This window comes from Narcine bancroftii, chromosome 11 (genome assembly GCF_036971445.1).
Source record: "Narcine bancroftii isolate sNarBan1 chromosome 11, sNarBan1.hap1, whole genome shotgun sequence".
NCBI lineage: Eukaryota > Metazoa > Chordata > Chondrichthyes > Torpediniformes > Narcinidae > Narcine > Narcine bancroftii.
The window spans coordinates 87,910,751-87,923,960 of NC_091479.1; the positions used below are offsets into that span (position 1 = coordinate 87,910,751).

The window sequence follows — 13,210 nt, forward strand, 5'->3', positions numbered from 1 at the left end:
TGGCAGTTTCGGTTTTGTTTCCAAGTATTTGTTTCGTTTTTGCTTTTGATTTAACTTCACAGATATAATCAGCAGTATTTGGAGCATCTTCTAATCCTTCATTTTTGATGAAAACATTTTCTTCTTTACTGATTTGGATGTTCCTGATTTATGTTCATCATTAAGATTTTCTAAGAACTGTTTGTAATCTTATGAATGTTCTTTGTTTCACAATATTGTATTTGTTGTTGACTACTTCTGAGCAATATCATTTTTTCTTTCTAATGATCCATTGATTGACCAATCAAGCATAGTTCTAATAATGTAAGGTCCATCTCCCTCACTAGGGATTACTTCTATTGGTTCCAGTGCCTTTGGTACATTCAAACCAAGTAGTATCTCTGTCTCAGTTATCTGCTCCCGGTATATAAACCTTTCTCAGATATTTTCACTGACCCACATTGTTTCATCTTGTATTCGTATGTGTGAGTTCTTAGACAACATGTAGATGAAGGAGAAGGTTCTTTACTTTACAGTAGATGTAAACAGCCCATGAGGCATGCAATGAGGCTGCAAGCCTCCATTATAGGTATCTCTTACCGCAGTCTCTCCTTCTGTGTCAGCCCCTGCTGGCAGCCAAGTATAATCAAACAGGAGCTATAATTCTTAAGGCATTTGCATTGCAAACCTGATCACTATCACTTTGATGTGGGATGTTTCCTTTATGCACAGACAGAATCTTCTGTGTAATATATGCTTGGAAGTTCACCACAATCATCACTGTGTCTTCCAGCAACCTTTTAATCTTGAAGCCATGTTAACTTTAATGACTTTTCTCTATCCCATGGTTTTCAATAGAATATGTCTTTTTTTTCCTTCAAGATTAAGCCTTTTCATAAGCCCCTCAATACAAAATGTTGCACTGTTTCCTGGGTCATGAAATGCATAAGTATGTGCTGTTGCATTAGACATAAGATTCCCATCCAGGACCTTAACTTGTACAGGTACTATCGAGAGTTTGCAGTTATCTGCACCAGCCCCAGTGAGCCAATTGTCAATACTGAGGCTTCAGCCCTGTTTTCATCTTTCTTTTATCAATGTTTGTTCTTTTTCAGTTTCCTTCCTTTCCTTGGACATGTGTCATTTTTGGGATACTTCAGATTACATATATCACAGCTGAGCTGCTTCTTGCGGTCTTTTCTGATGTGTCCTTTGCACAGACAGCCAAAACACACTCCATTTTCCTTTGTGAAAGCGATTCTCTCACTGTGTCTTTTCTATCCATGCACATTTTTCCAAATTGTGTTTATCATTGCATAACAAACATATTTTCTCAACAGGTGAGCTTTCATTTTCCTTAATTTCTTTATCCGCCACTGTCAGAGAGATGGCAAATGTACTTTTCATCTATTTTGGTTAAACTTTTCAACTTCTTTACTCATGGTTTGAGTATTCTTAATTCCACACACTGGATCTGTAACAACATCCAAGTCTTTCAATGAAATCCATCAAATCCTTAAAAGTAGATGCCACCTTATGTTTTCCTTGATATTCAACAACTTGTCTTCTCCATAATTCCTTCATCTGGTTGGGTAATTTATCTCCAATGTTTACCATATTTTGACATATGTTAAGATCTCCAAGATAACCAATCTATTATGACATTGCAACATCCTCTTAGAAAGAGAGTATAAGCTTGTAAACCATTTGTGTCCTCTGGTCTTATTGATGATCATGAAAAATCTTTAGAAGCAAAACTAAGCTTTAGAAATTCTATACTTGTCACCAATATGTTTCTCTAATAACCACATAGTCACTGTGAATCCTTGATTTGGATCCATATGCCGGCAACTCTTTACAAGTTCTTCTCTGGTTGCCTACTCATGAACTGAAGCAAGTACAATCCTCCAAGCAGTGACTTTTCAATGCTGTGTTCAACTTTTCATAAACCCTTGAAATTGAAGTGGGTCACCATCAAAAATTTGTATTTTTATCTTGAATAGAGAAGAGAGAGTGTAATTTCCTAGGTTTATGTTATTTTGTTTACCTGGATTTCTGCTTCTTGCCAGGAATGTCTGGTATGATCCTCAAAGAGATGGCACCTGGCAACTATCTTTCTCCAATGTGGCCATCATTGGGGATTGATTTCTGGCTCCTTGATAAACCTCATTAATTTGGATCTGGTTTATCTTGCATCTGCAGCCCCCCAACCCTCCGATCTCCCCGCTTGGTTCAAGACCCAGTCTGAACTGTGTCTGTAGCATTGGCTCTGCATCAAGTCTTAATCTGCTTAGTTCTTGACCAAGCACTTCTTGAGGTACTGTCTCTGACTCAGCCCTGTGCCTAAACCTATTTTGGGACCAAGCCCTTATGGCAGCTGTAGCACTAGTTCAGTTTTGTACCTAGACCTGTCTATTTCAAGACCAGGCCCTGGCTGTGGTTCTAATGCTGTGGCTTTGGTATCTAATAGATTCCTTTCTTGGAGTTCTTCATCAAAACTTGATGTCTTCGATAATTTACTCCAAGCACCAGATGCCATTGAACTTTCCAGTGTTTGGGACCTGGCCTCATTAGTAGCAATTTCTTTGTCCTGTTCCAGTTGCTTCTTTTGCTTTTTTAGCTCTATTTCCTCCATTTTTAGTTGCTCCTGTTGGTTATGGTACAGTTTGTTCTTCTTAGTATGGGTTGAGATGAGGTAAGGGTTGAGATTGTCAGGGTAGCAGTGGTTGGATTGAAAAGAGAATAAAATATAAAGTGAAATTGTATGTTAAAGGGGCAGCATTTATATTTTCTATTTCTCTATTTGTAGGAGGATGTTTCGTTTAGTGGTTACAGAAAGCACCTTATTTCTCAAAATGATCCCAACCCACTAACCACAGCTGAAGAGGAGCTGCAGAAGGTTAAATTAAAAGGGGTGGTATTTGCTGCAAAATTCTAATCCCACATTGTTAAAAGTTGCTAGTTTAATAACTGTCTCTGTTAGATGTTTGAGCTAATGTTTGCTTGTCCTCAACATGTATCTGTGTGATGCCATTTATAATGAATCCTTTACAACTTCTAATAACACACAAAATAATTTTTTTAAATATATATTTTAATGACATTTCAAAATTGTGTTATTTGTTAAATGGAAACCAGACATTTAAGAGAGGAACACTTGACAAGAATTTGACAAAGTTTTAAAAAAAAATTCCTGGAATCATCAAAATGTAAACTCCAGAAGGAGTCCATGTGACCAAAATTTAGGTATTCTTGCTTTTCAGCTCTTGATCCATGTCCGAATATGTTTTGGCTCTTTGGGTTCTCCTCTAAGTATCTTTTTGATTTCTTTCTCCTTTGCCCATTCAAATAATAAATTCCAAATGCATCTTGAAAATTCTAATTACCTCTGTAATTCTGTTTAGAATTTGTTAAATTGGTTTCCCAGATATTGATGTTTAAACCAGGAAAAAAATCCTTTTTGTTCAACATGTAGCTCTCTCATAATTTTGTATGCCTTAATTAAATCAAAAGTGTCCTCTTTCCCCACCCCCCAAAAAAATAATACCCTAGTTAGTCATCCTTTGTAGCTAAAATTCTCCAAACCTGGCATCATCAGTTAGTCTTCTCTGGAGCTCTCTAGTTATTAATTCTAGTGTGGTAATTAGAACTATATGCATAGCTCCCTTTGTAGTAAGTTCTGCTCTTACTATAGTTTGTGGCTTGGCCAATTAAGGCAACTTCCTAGTGTTTTTTTAACTGAAGGCCTATAAATGTGCATTCCAAAATTTGTTATTCCTTTCTCAAGTGGATTGCTTGTGTGGATTGAATTGCATTTGTTAGTTCTGCACCACCTTTCCAGTCCATTGATAGGAACATAACTAGGTGCAAATTTTCCTCCTGTTGCACTTGAAAATATAAACATTGCTTCTGCTTAACGTATGTGCCAGCAATATCCTCATCCCATATATGACTACTGGAGAATAAAACTAACCTAGAATTTTTTTTTTTGGCAGGATAAAATTCAAATCAATGGAGAAACTAAGCCACCATCTTTGCAGGGAGTAGCATTTCCTATGCAAGGAGATGTGGTTCAAGCCCTCAAAAAGCTTCAAAACAAAGAGCTTAGCTACGTACAACTTGTAAGTATTTGTTGTGAATTAATTGATTAGAATTTTTATCTAAATTATGTTTTCTAAGTAAGTGATAATGAAAATATTACAATGTTTGGTTCTGTTAATGATATATTGAAATACCATTAATTTATGCAGGGAAACCATCTCAAAGAATTTTCTGCACACACATCCTCAAGTTATGTCCTGCACTACAATCAAGTAAAAATGCAGAGCTCGTGATACCTTTTTGGCCCCTGTGCTTTCTCTTATAACACAAAACCCATCTGCTTGTATCCTCATCCATAGGTCTACCTTGTCAATCTCTCCCTCCTAACCAACTCACTGGTTCTTGCTTTCAGTTGCCTTCATGGTATTGTTCAAAAATACATGTAACAGTCCTGAATCAGGTCTTGAGCTGATGCATCACCAACTCCTTGCTTCCCACAGATGCTGCTCAGCACCCTGAGTTGCTCCAGCAATTGTTCGTTGCTATCCGTGTGACCTCTTCTAATCACATTTACCCCATCAGGCATTTGCTGTCCTCCTTTTCTAGCCATTTATACTTTCCTAAAGATGCCAAATGCTAGGGGACCTATTTAACATGGGGGAGAGAGAGGAGGTTTAAAGATATGCAGGAATAACTATTTACAGAGAGTGGTAGGTGCCTAGAAAGGGCTGCCAGGAGTAGTGATTTGATAATGGATATTAACAATTAGTCCAACAAAATATACATAATATTTAAGAAGCTTCGAGATCGACTATGGAATAAAGGGATATGGATTATGACCAAGCAGCAAATGTTTGGGTTTCGTGTTCTGTTCAGACAAGTGGGCCAAGGGCCTGTTCCTGTGCTGTAGTGTTCTTTTGTCACTTGCTTGCCATTCCCCATCAAATGATGCAAGAGTTTTTAGCTTCAGCCTTTATTCTTTCCTATTCACTCCCCCAAAGTCTTTCGGTTTTCCACTGTTATGCATAAACTCCACATATTAACTAAGAATCATTTGGAATGTGTGACAATTTCAGGCAAGTTCTTCACATTTTAAATATTTTTCAATTGTCTTCAACACCTCTTGTGAAATTCTCCTTCAGATTAACAGGATTCCTTCCACTTAAGTAAATGACTTGGTCAAATGCGCATGCCATCAAGTTTGCAACAAAGAGATTCAGTCCAGAGAAATGTGAATTACGGACAAAACAAAAATTAATGCTGTTTTAGTGTTACTAACTGCAGAGCTCAAGAAACACAGCTTACCAGAGCAGGGTCAACTAACAATCACGTGCCTCACAAAGGGGAGTGATGTCAGCACACTTCATAAAGGGGAGTGATGTCAGCGCGCTTCATAAAGGGGAGTGATGCCAGCGCGCTTCATAAAGGGGAGTGATGCCAGCGCGCTTCATAAAGGGGAGTGATGCCAGCGCGCTTCATAAAGGGGAGTGATGCCAGCGCGCTTCATAAAGGGGAGTGATGCCAGCGCGCTTCATAAAGGGGAGTGATGCCAGCGCGCTTCATAAAGGGGAGTGATGCCAGCGCGCTTCATAAAGGGGAGTGATGCCAGCGCGCTTCATAAAGGGGAGTGATGCCAGCGCGCTTCATAAAGGGGAGTGATGCCAGCGCGCTTCATAAAGGGGAGTGATGCCAGCGCGCTTCATAAAGGGGAGTGATGCCAGCGCGCTTCATAAAGGGGAGTGATGCCAGCGCGCTTCATAAAGGGGAGTGATGCCAGCGCGCTTCATAAAGGGGAGTGATGCCAGCGCGCTTCATAAAGGGGAGTGATGCCAGCGCGCTTCATAAAGGGGAGTGATGCCAGCGCGCTTCATAAAGGGGAGTGATGCCAGCGCGCTTCATAAAGGGGAGTGATGCCAGCGCGCTTCATAAAGGGGAGTGATGCCAGCGCGCTTCATAAAGGGGAGTGATGCCAGCGCGCTTCATAAAGGGGAGTGATGCCAGCGCGCTTCATAAAGGGGAGTGATGCCAGCGCGCTTCATAAAGGGGAGTGATGCCAGCGCGCTTCATAAAGGGGAGTGATGCCAGCGCGCTTCATAAAGGGGAGTGATGCCAGCGCGCTTCATAAAGGGGAGTGATGCCAGCGCGCTTCATAAAGGGGAGTGATGCCAGCGCGCTTCATAAAGGGGAGTGATGCCAGCGCGCTTCATAAAGGGGAGTGATGCCAGCGCGCTTCATAAAGGGGAGTGATGCCAGCGCGCTTCATAAAGGGGAGTGATGCCAGCGCGCTTCATAAAGGGGAGTGATGCCAGCGCGCTTCATAAAGGGGAGTGATGCCAGCGCGCTTCATAAAGGGGAGTGATGCCAGCGCGCTTCATAAAGGGGAGTGATGCCAGCGCGCTTCATAAAGGGGAGTGATGCCAGCGCGCTTCATAAAGGGGAGTGATGCCAGCGCGCTTCATAAAGGGGAGTGATGCCAGCGCGCTGCAGAGTCATTGTCTCTCTGGCAACATGCCAGCAGGGAAGCAATGTGCTCCGTCAACCCACGTGGGTCTGCAGGCTTCTCCTGGGCAAAGAAGGGGAGCCCGGACCATTCTGTGCCGGCCGCATGGTGCGGCGATTCTGGCTGTCCAGCTGTGTGGCCGCTCGATCCACCACATCACACCACCCTCCCACCCCCCCCCCCCCAGAAACGTTGCATGGCTGCAATGTCACAACTTTGGGTATTTTACGAGGGTGTCCCTGGTGCTTGGAGGTGGGACATGCACAGGTTCAGCAATATCCATGTGTACAGGCTTCAGTCTGTCTCATGTTAAAAGTTCTGGTCGTCTACCAATGTCCAATAGCATTGTACATTAATTGAGCTGCAGCACTTTATAAGGCCCCTCGTAAGGTTGCTACAGGAGTGTAGCATGGGATGGATGCAGAACAAAGATGTAAGAAGTAGAGTCGAGAGCAGCAGGAACATGTGTAGATGGTGATCCATGACGAGTTGCTGGAACCAGAGCCAGGGAACCTATCTTGTTTCTTAATTCTTGTAATTCCTCTGTAACCGAGGATCTATCTTTGGCTGGAGAAGGAGTGATGTCTTTCGGTACTAGGAATGGTACTAATTCTGCTGAAGAGGTCTCCAGGTCATCCTTAAGTGCCATTCTAATACCCAACAACACCCATGGTAACTCATCTGCCCACTGAGGCCCGTTAAGTCTTGCCCCCAAAGCTTGTTTCAGATGCAGGTGGAAACCTTTCACTAGTCTATTAGCCTGTGGGTGGTACGCTGTAGTATGGTGTAATTGTGTACCACAAAGTCTTGCCAGGTTTGCCCAGAAGGTTGAAGTAAACTGAGTTCCCCTGTCAGTGGTTAGATGGCCTGGTACACCAAATCGAGCAACCCAGGTCGAGAGAAGAGTTCGAGCATATGTTTCAGCCTTGATGTCCATCATTCGTGTAGTTTCTGGCTAGCAGGTAAAACGGTCAACCATTGTTAGTATATATTGTTGACCTCTGGACACGGGGAGTGGGGCCACAATGTCTATGTGCACATGCTGAAACCTTTCAGTCGTAGATGGAAATTGTTGAAGCGGTGCCCGGGTGTGCCATTGGACCTTAGCTGTCTGGAAGGAGAGGCATGTTCGTGCCCAGTGAGTGACCTGCTTCCTTAAGCCTTGCCAGATATATTTTGAAAAGGAAAGGCAAATCTCTTGGAACAGCATTCATTAAACGTTGGAACATCTGAGCCACATTCTTAAGGCTGAAAGGCATCCTCAGAAACTCAAATAGACCAAATGGAGCAATAATGGCCATTTTAGGGATGTTCTCCGGGTGGACATGGATTTGGTGATAACCGTTTACTAAGTCTACCTTTGAGAAGATACGTTTGCCATGGAGGTTGGTGGTGAAATCTTGAATGTGTGGTATTGGATACCTATCTGACACAGTAGTGCCATTGAGATGTCGCTAATCTCCATAAGGTCTTCGGCCACCAGATGCTTTGGAGTGGCGATGCCCAAGGACTATTGGACCTTTGGATGATGCCTTGTTCCTTCATAGTTTTGAACTTTTTTTGGCCTGCAGTAGCCGGTCAGGAGGGAATCTGCTTGCCTTGGAATGTAGGGGAGGGCCAGAAGTGCTGAACTCCATGACATGGAGAGACTAAATGGAAATCTGGTGTAAGTAGTTCAGGAAACCCTAAGTTCGCAAAATCATTGGTGTGCTTGCACACGTAGCAGTGTTGCCAGCCGATAACCTAAAGAAAGTGGGCATGTGTGGAATGCGGTGGCGTGAACCAAAATGCGCCCTTTCATGTCTACCAACATGCCATGAGCCCTCAGGGAGTCCACTCCCAAAACGGACTGACCTACGGCCAGTAACGTGAAAGTCCTGTGATGAGGTGTGTCACTTAATACCAGTTATATCAACTTGGTACCATAACTGCTAATTGTAGTGTCATTGGCGGCCCACAAATTGGCTTGTGGCATTCGAGATTCCTGCTCATAAGAGGATGGCAGGAAGGTACTGAGCTGAGTTCTGGTGTCGACTAGCAGTTTGCATCCTGTACGCTGATCTGGTCGCCAACTGCTGAGGCCATCAGTGGCGGCTGATGTTGTCGTTTCTGTGGGAGTCAACCACGTAACTGCACGGTCCCACACAGCGGCATGCATTCCTGCCCCACTTTCCGTGGTAGAAATACCACTCACAGTTCTCCAATGACTGCTTCTTCCTTGGTAGCTTGTGGATGGCCGTAGAACTGGCAGCTGCATTGAATTGATTGTTCAAGGTGGCCTGTTGAAACTTTGCCATGGTACCCTGTGAAGTCTGTCTGCCATTTTCCTTGGTTTGGAGAAGTCAGCAGAAGAGAGCAGCAGGGCGATGTCATGAGGGAGCCATTCTAAGAAGGCTGCCTTGAACATTAAGCAGTTGAAATAGCCATCTGCTAACACAAGCATTTCATTCATCAGTTCTGACGGCCTTCTGTCCTCCAAATCATCGAGGTGGAGAAAGCGTGTGCCTCTTTCCAGGTCAGACATGCCAAAAGTCACTAGAAGGTGTGCCTTAAAAGTATAGTATTGATCCTCCTCAGGTGGATTGTTGACAAAGTCATCTATTTTGGGAGCAGAGTCTTCATCTAATGAGGCGACTACATGCAAGAATTTGGTGGCTTCATTTGTTCCTAATGTAGAACTGAGCCTCCACCTGCTGGAACCATGGACATGGTCTGTGAGGCCAGAAGATGGGCAGTTTCACAGCCACCACGTGCAGTGAAGTAGTGGCATCCATTCTGCAGGCTTTCTCACCGTTTCACTGTTGGGGCTCAAAACACATTGAACCCATCGGGGTCACAATTTAGTGGGACTAACTGCAGAGTTCAAGAAACACAGATTACCAGAGAAGAGTCGACTACCATCTGATTTTTATTTTAAACAATCGAGCGCCTCACAAAGGGGAGTGATGACAGCATGCTTCATAAAAGGGAGTGATGTCAATCCATCTCACAAAGGGGAATGAAGTCGGTCGCTGCAGTCGTTGTCTCTCTGGCAACATGCCAGCAGAGAAGCAATGTACTCCACCAACCCACATGGGTCTGCAAACGCAGTCTTCTCCTGGGCAAAGAAGGGGGGGCCTGCACTATTCTGTGCGGCCGCTCGGTCCGCCACACTGTTGAACGTGATCATTTAGGCTACAGGACTATACGAATCAGTTAGTAAAATGGACAGAGCAATATTAGTTAGAATGTAATCCTGATAAGTACAAGGAGATGCACTTTAGGACACACATGGAACAGAGAACAGTTCAACACAGGAACAGGTATCAGTGCTGAATGTGTATAGGTTGTACTCTTGTTATTCCTCTCAATGAATAGTAGAGCCATGAGAAATATTTAAGAACAGAGGCGTGTTAAGCCCAGGGATCCCTGAAGGTGGCAGAATAGGATGATACGATAGTGAAGGACGTGTAAGGGATGCAGGTCTTCATTACCAAAGCCATTGGAATATAAGAGGAAGGAGGTTATGGTACACTTTAGTAAAACATTTGGAATACTCTGTGGGTTTCTGATCACTGCACTAAAAGAAGGGAATGATTGCATTATAAAGATTAGATAGGCAGCTGAATTTTGCCTGAGTTGGAGAGTTTATTTATAATTGAAAGTTATTAGAAGTTGAAGTTACAATGTTTATTATGAGTTGAAATAATTTGTGTTGTTTTCCTTCAAGCACAGGGGTCTGAGGTGAGGCCTAATAGAGATTTAAGAAGCTCTAAGAGGCACAGATTTGGTAAACAGGAAACATTTTTTGATGATAGAAATATACAAATCTTTGGAAGAGGATTTGAATAAGAAGTAAGAGGTTTTATTTTGAGGGGGGAAATAGGAATACTCTAAGAAATAATTTTTTGGACCCAGTGAATGGTTGGTATCTGGAATACACTTTAATCAGGGCAACATGGTTAGTGCAGCCATTAGAATGACACTATTACAATTTCATAGACTCAGTTCAAATCCTGCACTGTCTGTCAGGAGTTTAAGTTCTGTGATTTGTGAGGGTTCTCTCCCAGGTGCCCCAATTTCCTCCCACCTTTCCAAACATATGGAGTGTAGGTTTATTTGGTGTAATTGGGCGGAGCGATTCTCAGTGGCCGGAATTGTCTTCTTCCAAGCTGTAAATAAAATAACATTTTAAAAGTATCTTGGTGAGTACTTGAAATGCAAAAATGGTACATTTTAATTTAAAAAAAAATTAATTATACAAAATGGTAGAAGCCCATTCTGGCCATTTAAATCTATGTTGCCCAATTACTTTCAATTAACTCATCAACCCCTTTTTTGAAGGATGGGAGGAAACTGGAGCATCCAGGGAAAACCCACACCGGTCATGAGAAGAACGTATAAACTCCTTACAGACGTCGTTGGATTTGAACCCTGGTTCCTGGTTTTGTCATAGCATTGCAACACCATGTGCCTCCCTTCAGACAAGTCCTGATAAATGGGATTATTATGGATGGCTACTTGGACATGGAGAGCTGAAGGGCCTGTTTCTATGCACTAGGAATGACAACAAAGGAAGGGAATTAAGAGTGAATATATGGTATGATATTGAGAAGTAAGGAAAAATGAGAAACTTGGAGCAAATATTTATAGATTTTTGAAGCTAGCAAGAAGCTGGTTGGTGATTAAGAAGGCATACAGGATATTTTAATTTATATCTAAGAGATGAATGTAGAAATCATAGAGAACCATGTGTACTGGTTAACCCACATATTGAGTACTGGAGTACGGAGATTTACCGAATCGTGTCCCAAAGATGTGTGGCAAAGGTTTTAAAACTTCCAGGATTGAATTTCATTCTGCTATACTTTAGCTTGTATTTCTATTCTCCACATCTCTAAATTTGGCTTGCTTATTCTGTATTTCACGATCTGAAAGTTGGACTTTTGTTTTCCATATACAAATTATTCCTGCATATTATAAACAGTAATGGACACTCCATTAATCACATGAAATCACCCTTGTTATGGGACACGGTTAATTCAACTCTCATTGGAAGAATGCCTTCCATTCCATTCCTTTTTAATTTGCAAAATAGTTGCTTATATGATATGAAAATAAAAGGCCTTTCTGCAATCCAAATATATGTCAATTCATCATTCCTTGAAATCTATTAAATTGATCAGACAAGGTCATATTCTCACACTATAGTGTATATTTCCCATACTCTTGTGATCAATTAATAAAGGTGTCACATCTTTCTGTTGGCAGAAAATAGACTTTAATCATGAAAATATAGCATTGGCAGATACAACCCATACGGAGATAGGAGATTTACCGAATCGTGTCCCAAAGGATTCTGCACGCTATCATTTCTTTTTGTATAAGCATTCATATGAAGGAGACTACTTGGAGTCAATAGGTATAATTTTTTTTAAATCTTGTTTTTGTTGCAAACATATGGGCTCACCTTGCAATCATTTGTTTGAACAGGATGCCTGTTGTTGAATCCATGAATGATAACAGCTCCTGTACACAAATTCTTTCAAGGATGACACTTGATATTGTAAATGTTCTTTCTCTCACTGTTGCTTTTCCTTGATAATTTTATTAAAACTTCTTTTAACAGGGTTGGAATTTTGGCTTTAATGTAAAGTATTCGAGTTCCTGTCATTGTCGCTGCATTCTCTCACATTTTCTTTATTGCAACACCATGTCCATATCTGCAGGGATCAATTGTCAGCTCGTTATTATGAATGACAAACATTGTATTTTAAAGAGTTTTCTGAATAGGCCAAAATAATTAGTTCCTCACTATAATGAAAATATCTATTTTTGATTAAATTCTACTGTGTTAATTCCTTGAACATATTTATTTGTTTTTCAGTGTTTGTTTATTCTATGCCTGGCTATACGTGTAGCATTCGAGAACGAATGTTATATTCCAGTTGTAAGAATCCCTTGATTGATATGGTGGAAAAACAACTGTCTCTGGATATAACAAAAAAGGTAAATTATTTTTCAAGTATTTCATCTTATTTGTACCAGTATTAATCTAATTCTTTTGTGAAGCCAAAAAACCTAAATAAGAATCTCCCAAATCTTCTTGCATAAAAACAAACAGGTCATATGGCCCTTGAACGTCCTCTGTCATTCAATTAAGACATAGTGAAATCTGTGAAAATATTTATTGTATGGCGTAACTTCAATCTCAATAAATTTAAGGGTTCTGCTACCCTGTATATCTCAAATTAATGTATTTGAATTAATAGTTTTTTTCTATTTGTAAAATCAAACACTGTAACTTAGTGGTTCCGTCTATTTTCAATTTGAAATCGGTGATGGCAATGAGTTGACCCCTGACTTCTTGTATGAGGAGGTACATCCAAAGCAGCAGGCACACAGACTAATCTTTGCAAAGCCAAAGGGTCCTGCAGGCAAGAGGGGAATAAGACGGTTAATACAAGGGCCAGTGAAACCTGACAAAACTGATTTTAAAAAATTGTAAAACTTCTAAAATCTTGCTTTAAAAATGTTTTTAAAAATTAATAATTGATTCTAATTTTGTGTAGATTTGCCATGTAATTTCATTTTGCAACCAACTCCGATCTATTAACTCTATTTTATGTTGCTTGTTTTGTTTACCACATCTGGACCATTAAATTGGTTTCTGTGATTATACATTTGGTATTGGGTTTTATTTTTTCACAT

The 13,210-nt window shown here is 41.2% G+C and overlaps 1 protein-coding gene across 12 annotated transcripts in view; it reads left to right on the plus strand.

The window, feature by feature from the left end:
• The window catches only part of LOC138746094 (twinfilin-1-like), a 42,122-nt gene that overhangs the window by 18,682 nt on the left and 10,230 nt on the right, over window positions 1-13,210 (plus strand). For 10 of the 12 annotated variants that reach the window (XM_069903923.1, XM_069903921.1, XM_069903927.1 and 7 more), the window contains 4 exons: window positions 2,789-2,878; window positions 3,975-4,100; window positions 11,771-11,921; window positions 12,387-12,508. In XM_069903923.1, the coding sequence (XP_069760024.1) occupies window positions 2,789-2,878; window positions 3,975-4,100; window positions 11,771-11,921; window positions 12,387-12,508 (489 nt within the window). The remainder of the gene's footprint in view (window positions 1-2,788; window positions 2,879-3,974; window positions 4,101-11,770; window positions 11,922-12,386; window positions 12,509-13,210) is intronic. The other 2 variants (XM_069903926.1, XM_069903935.1) reach the window with 1 other exon arrangement.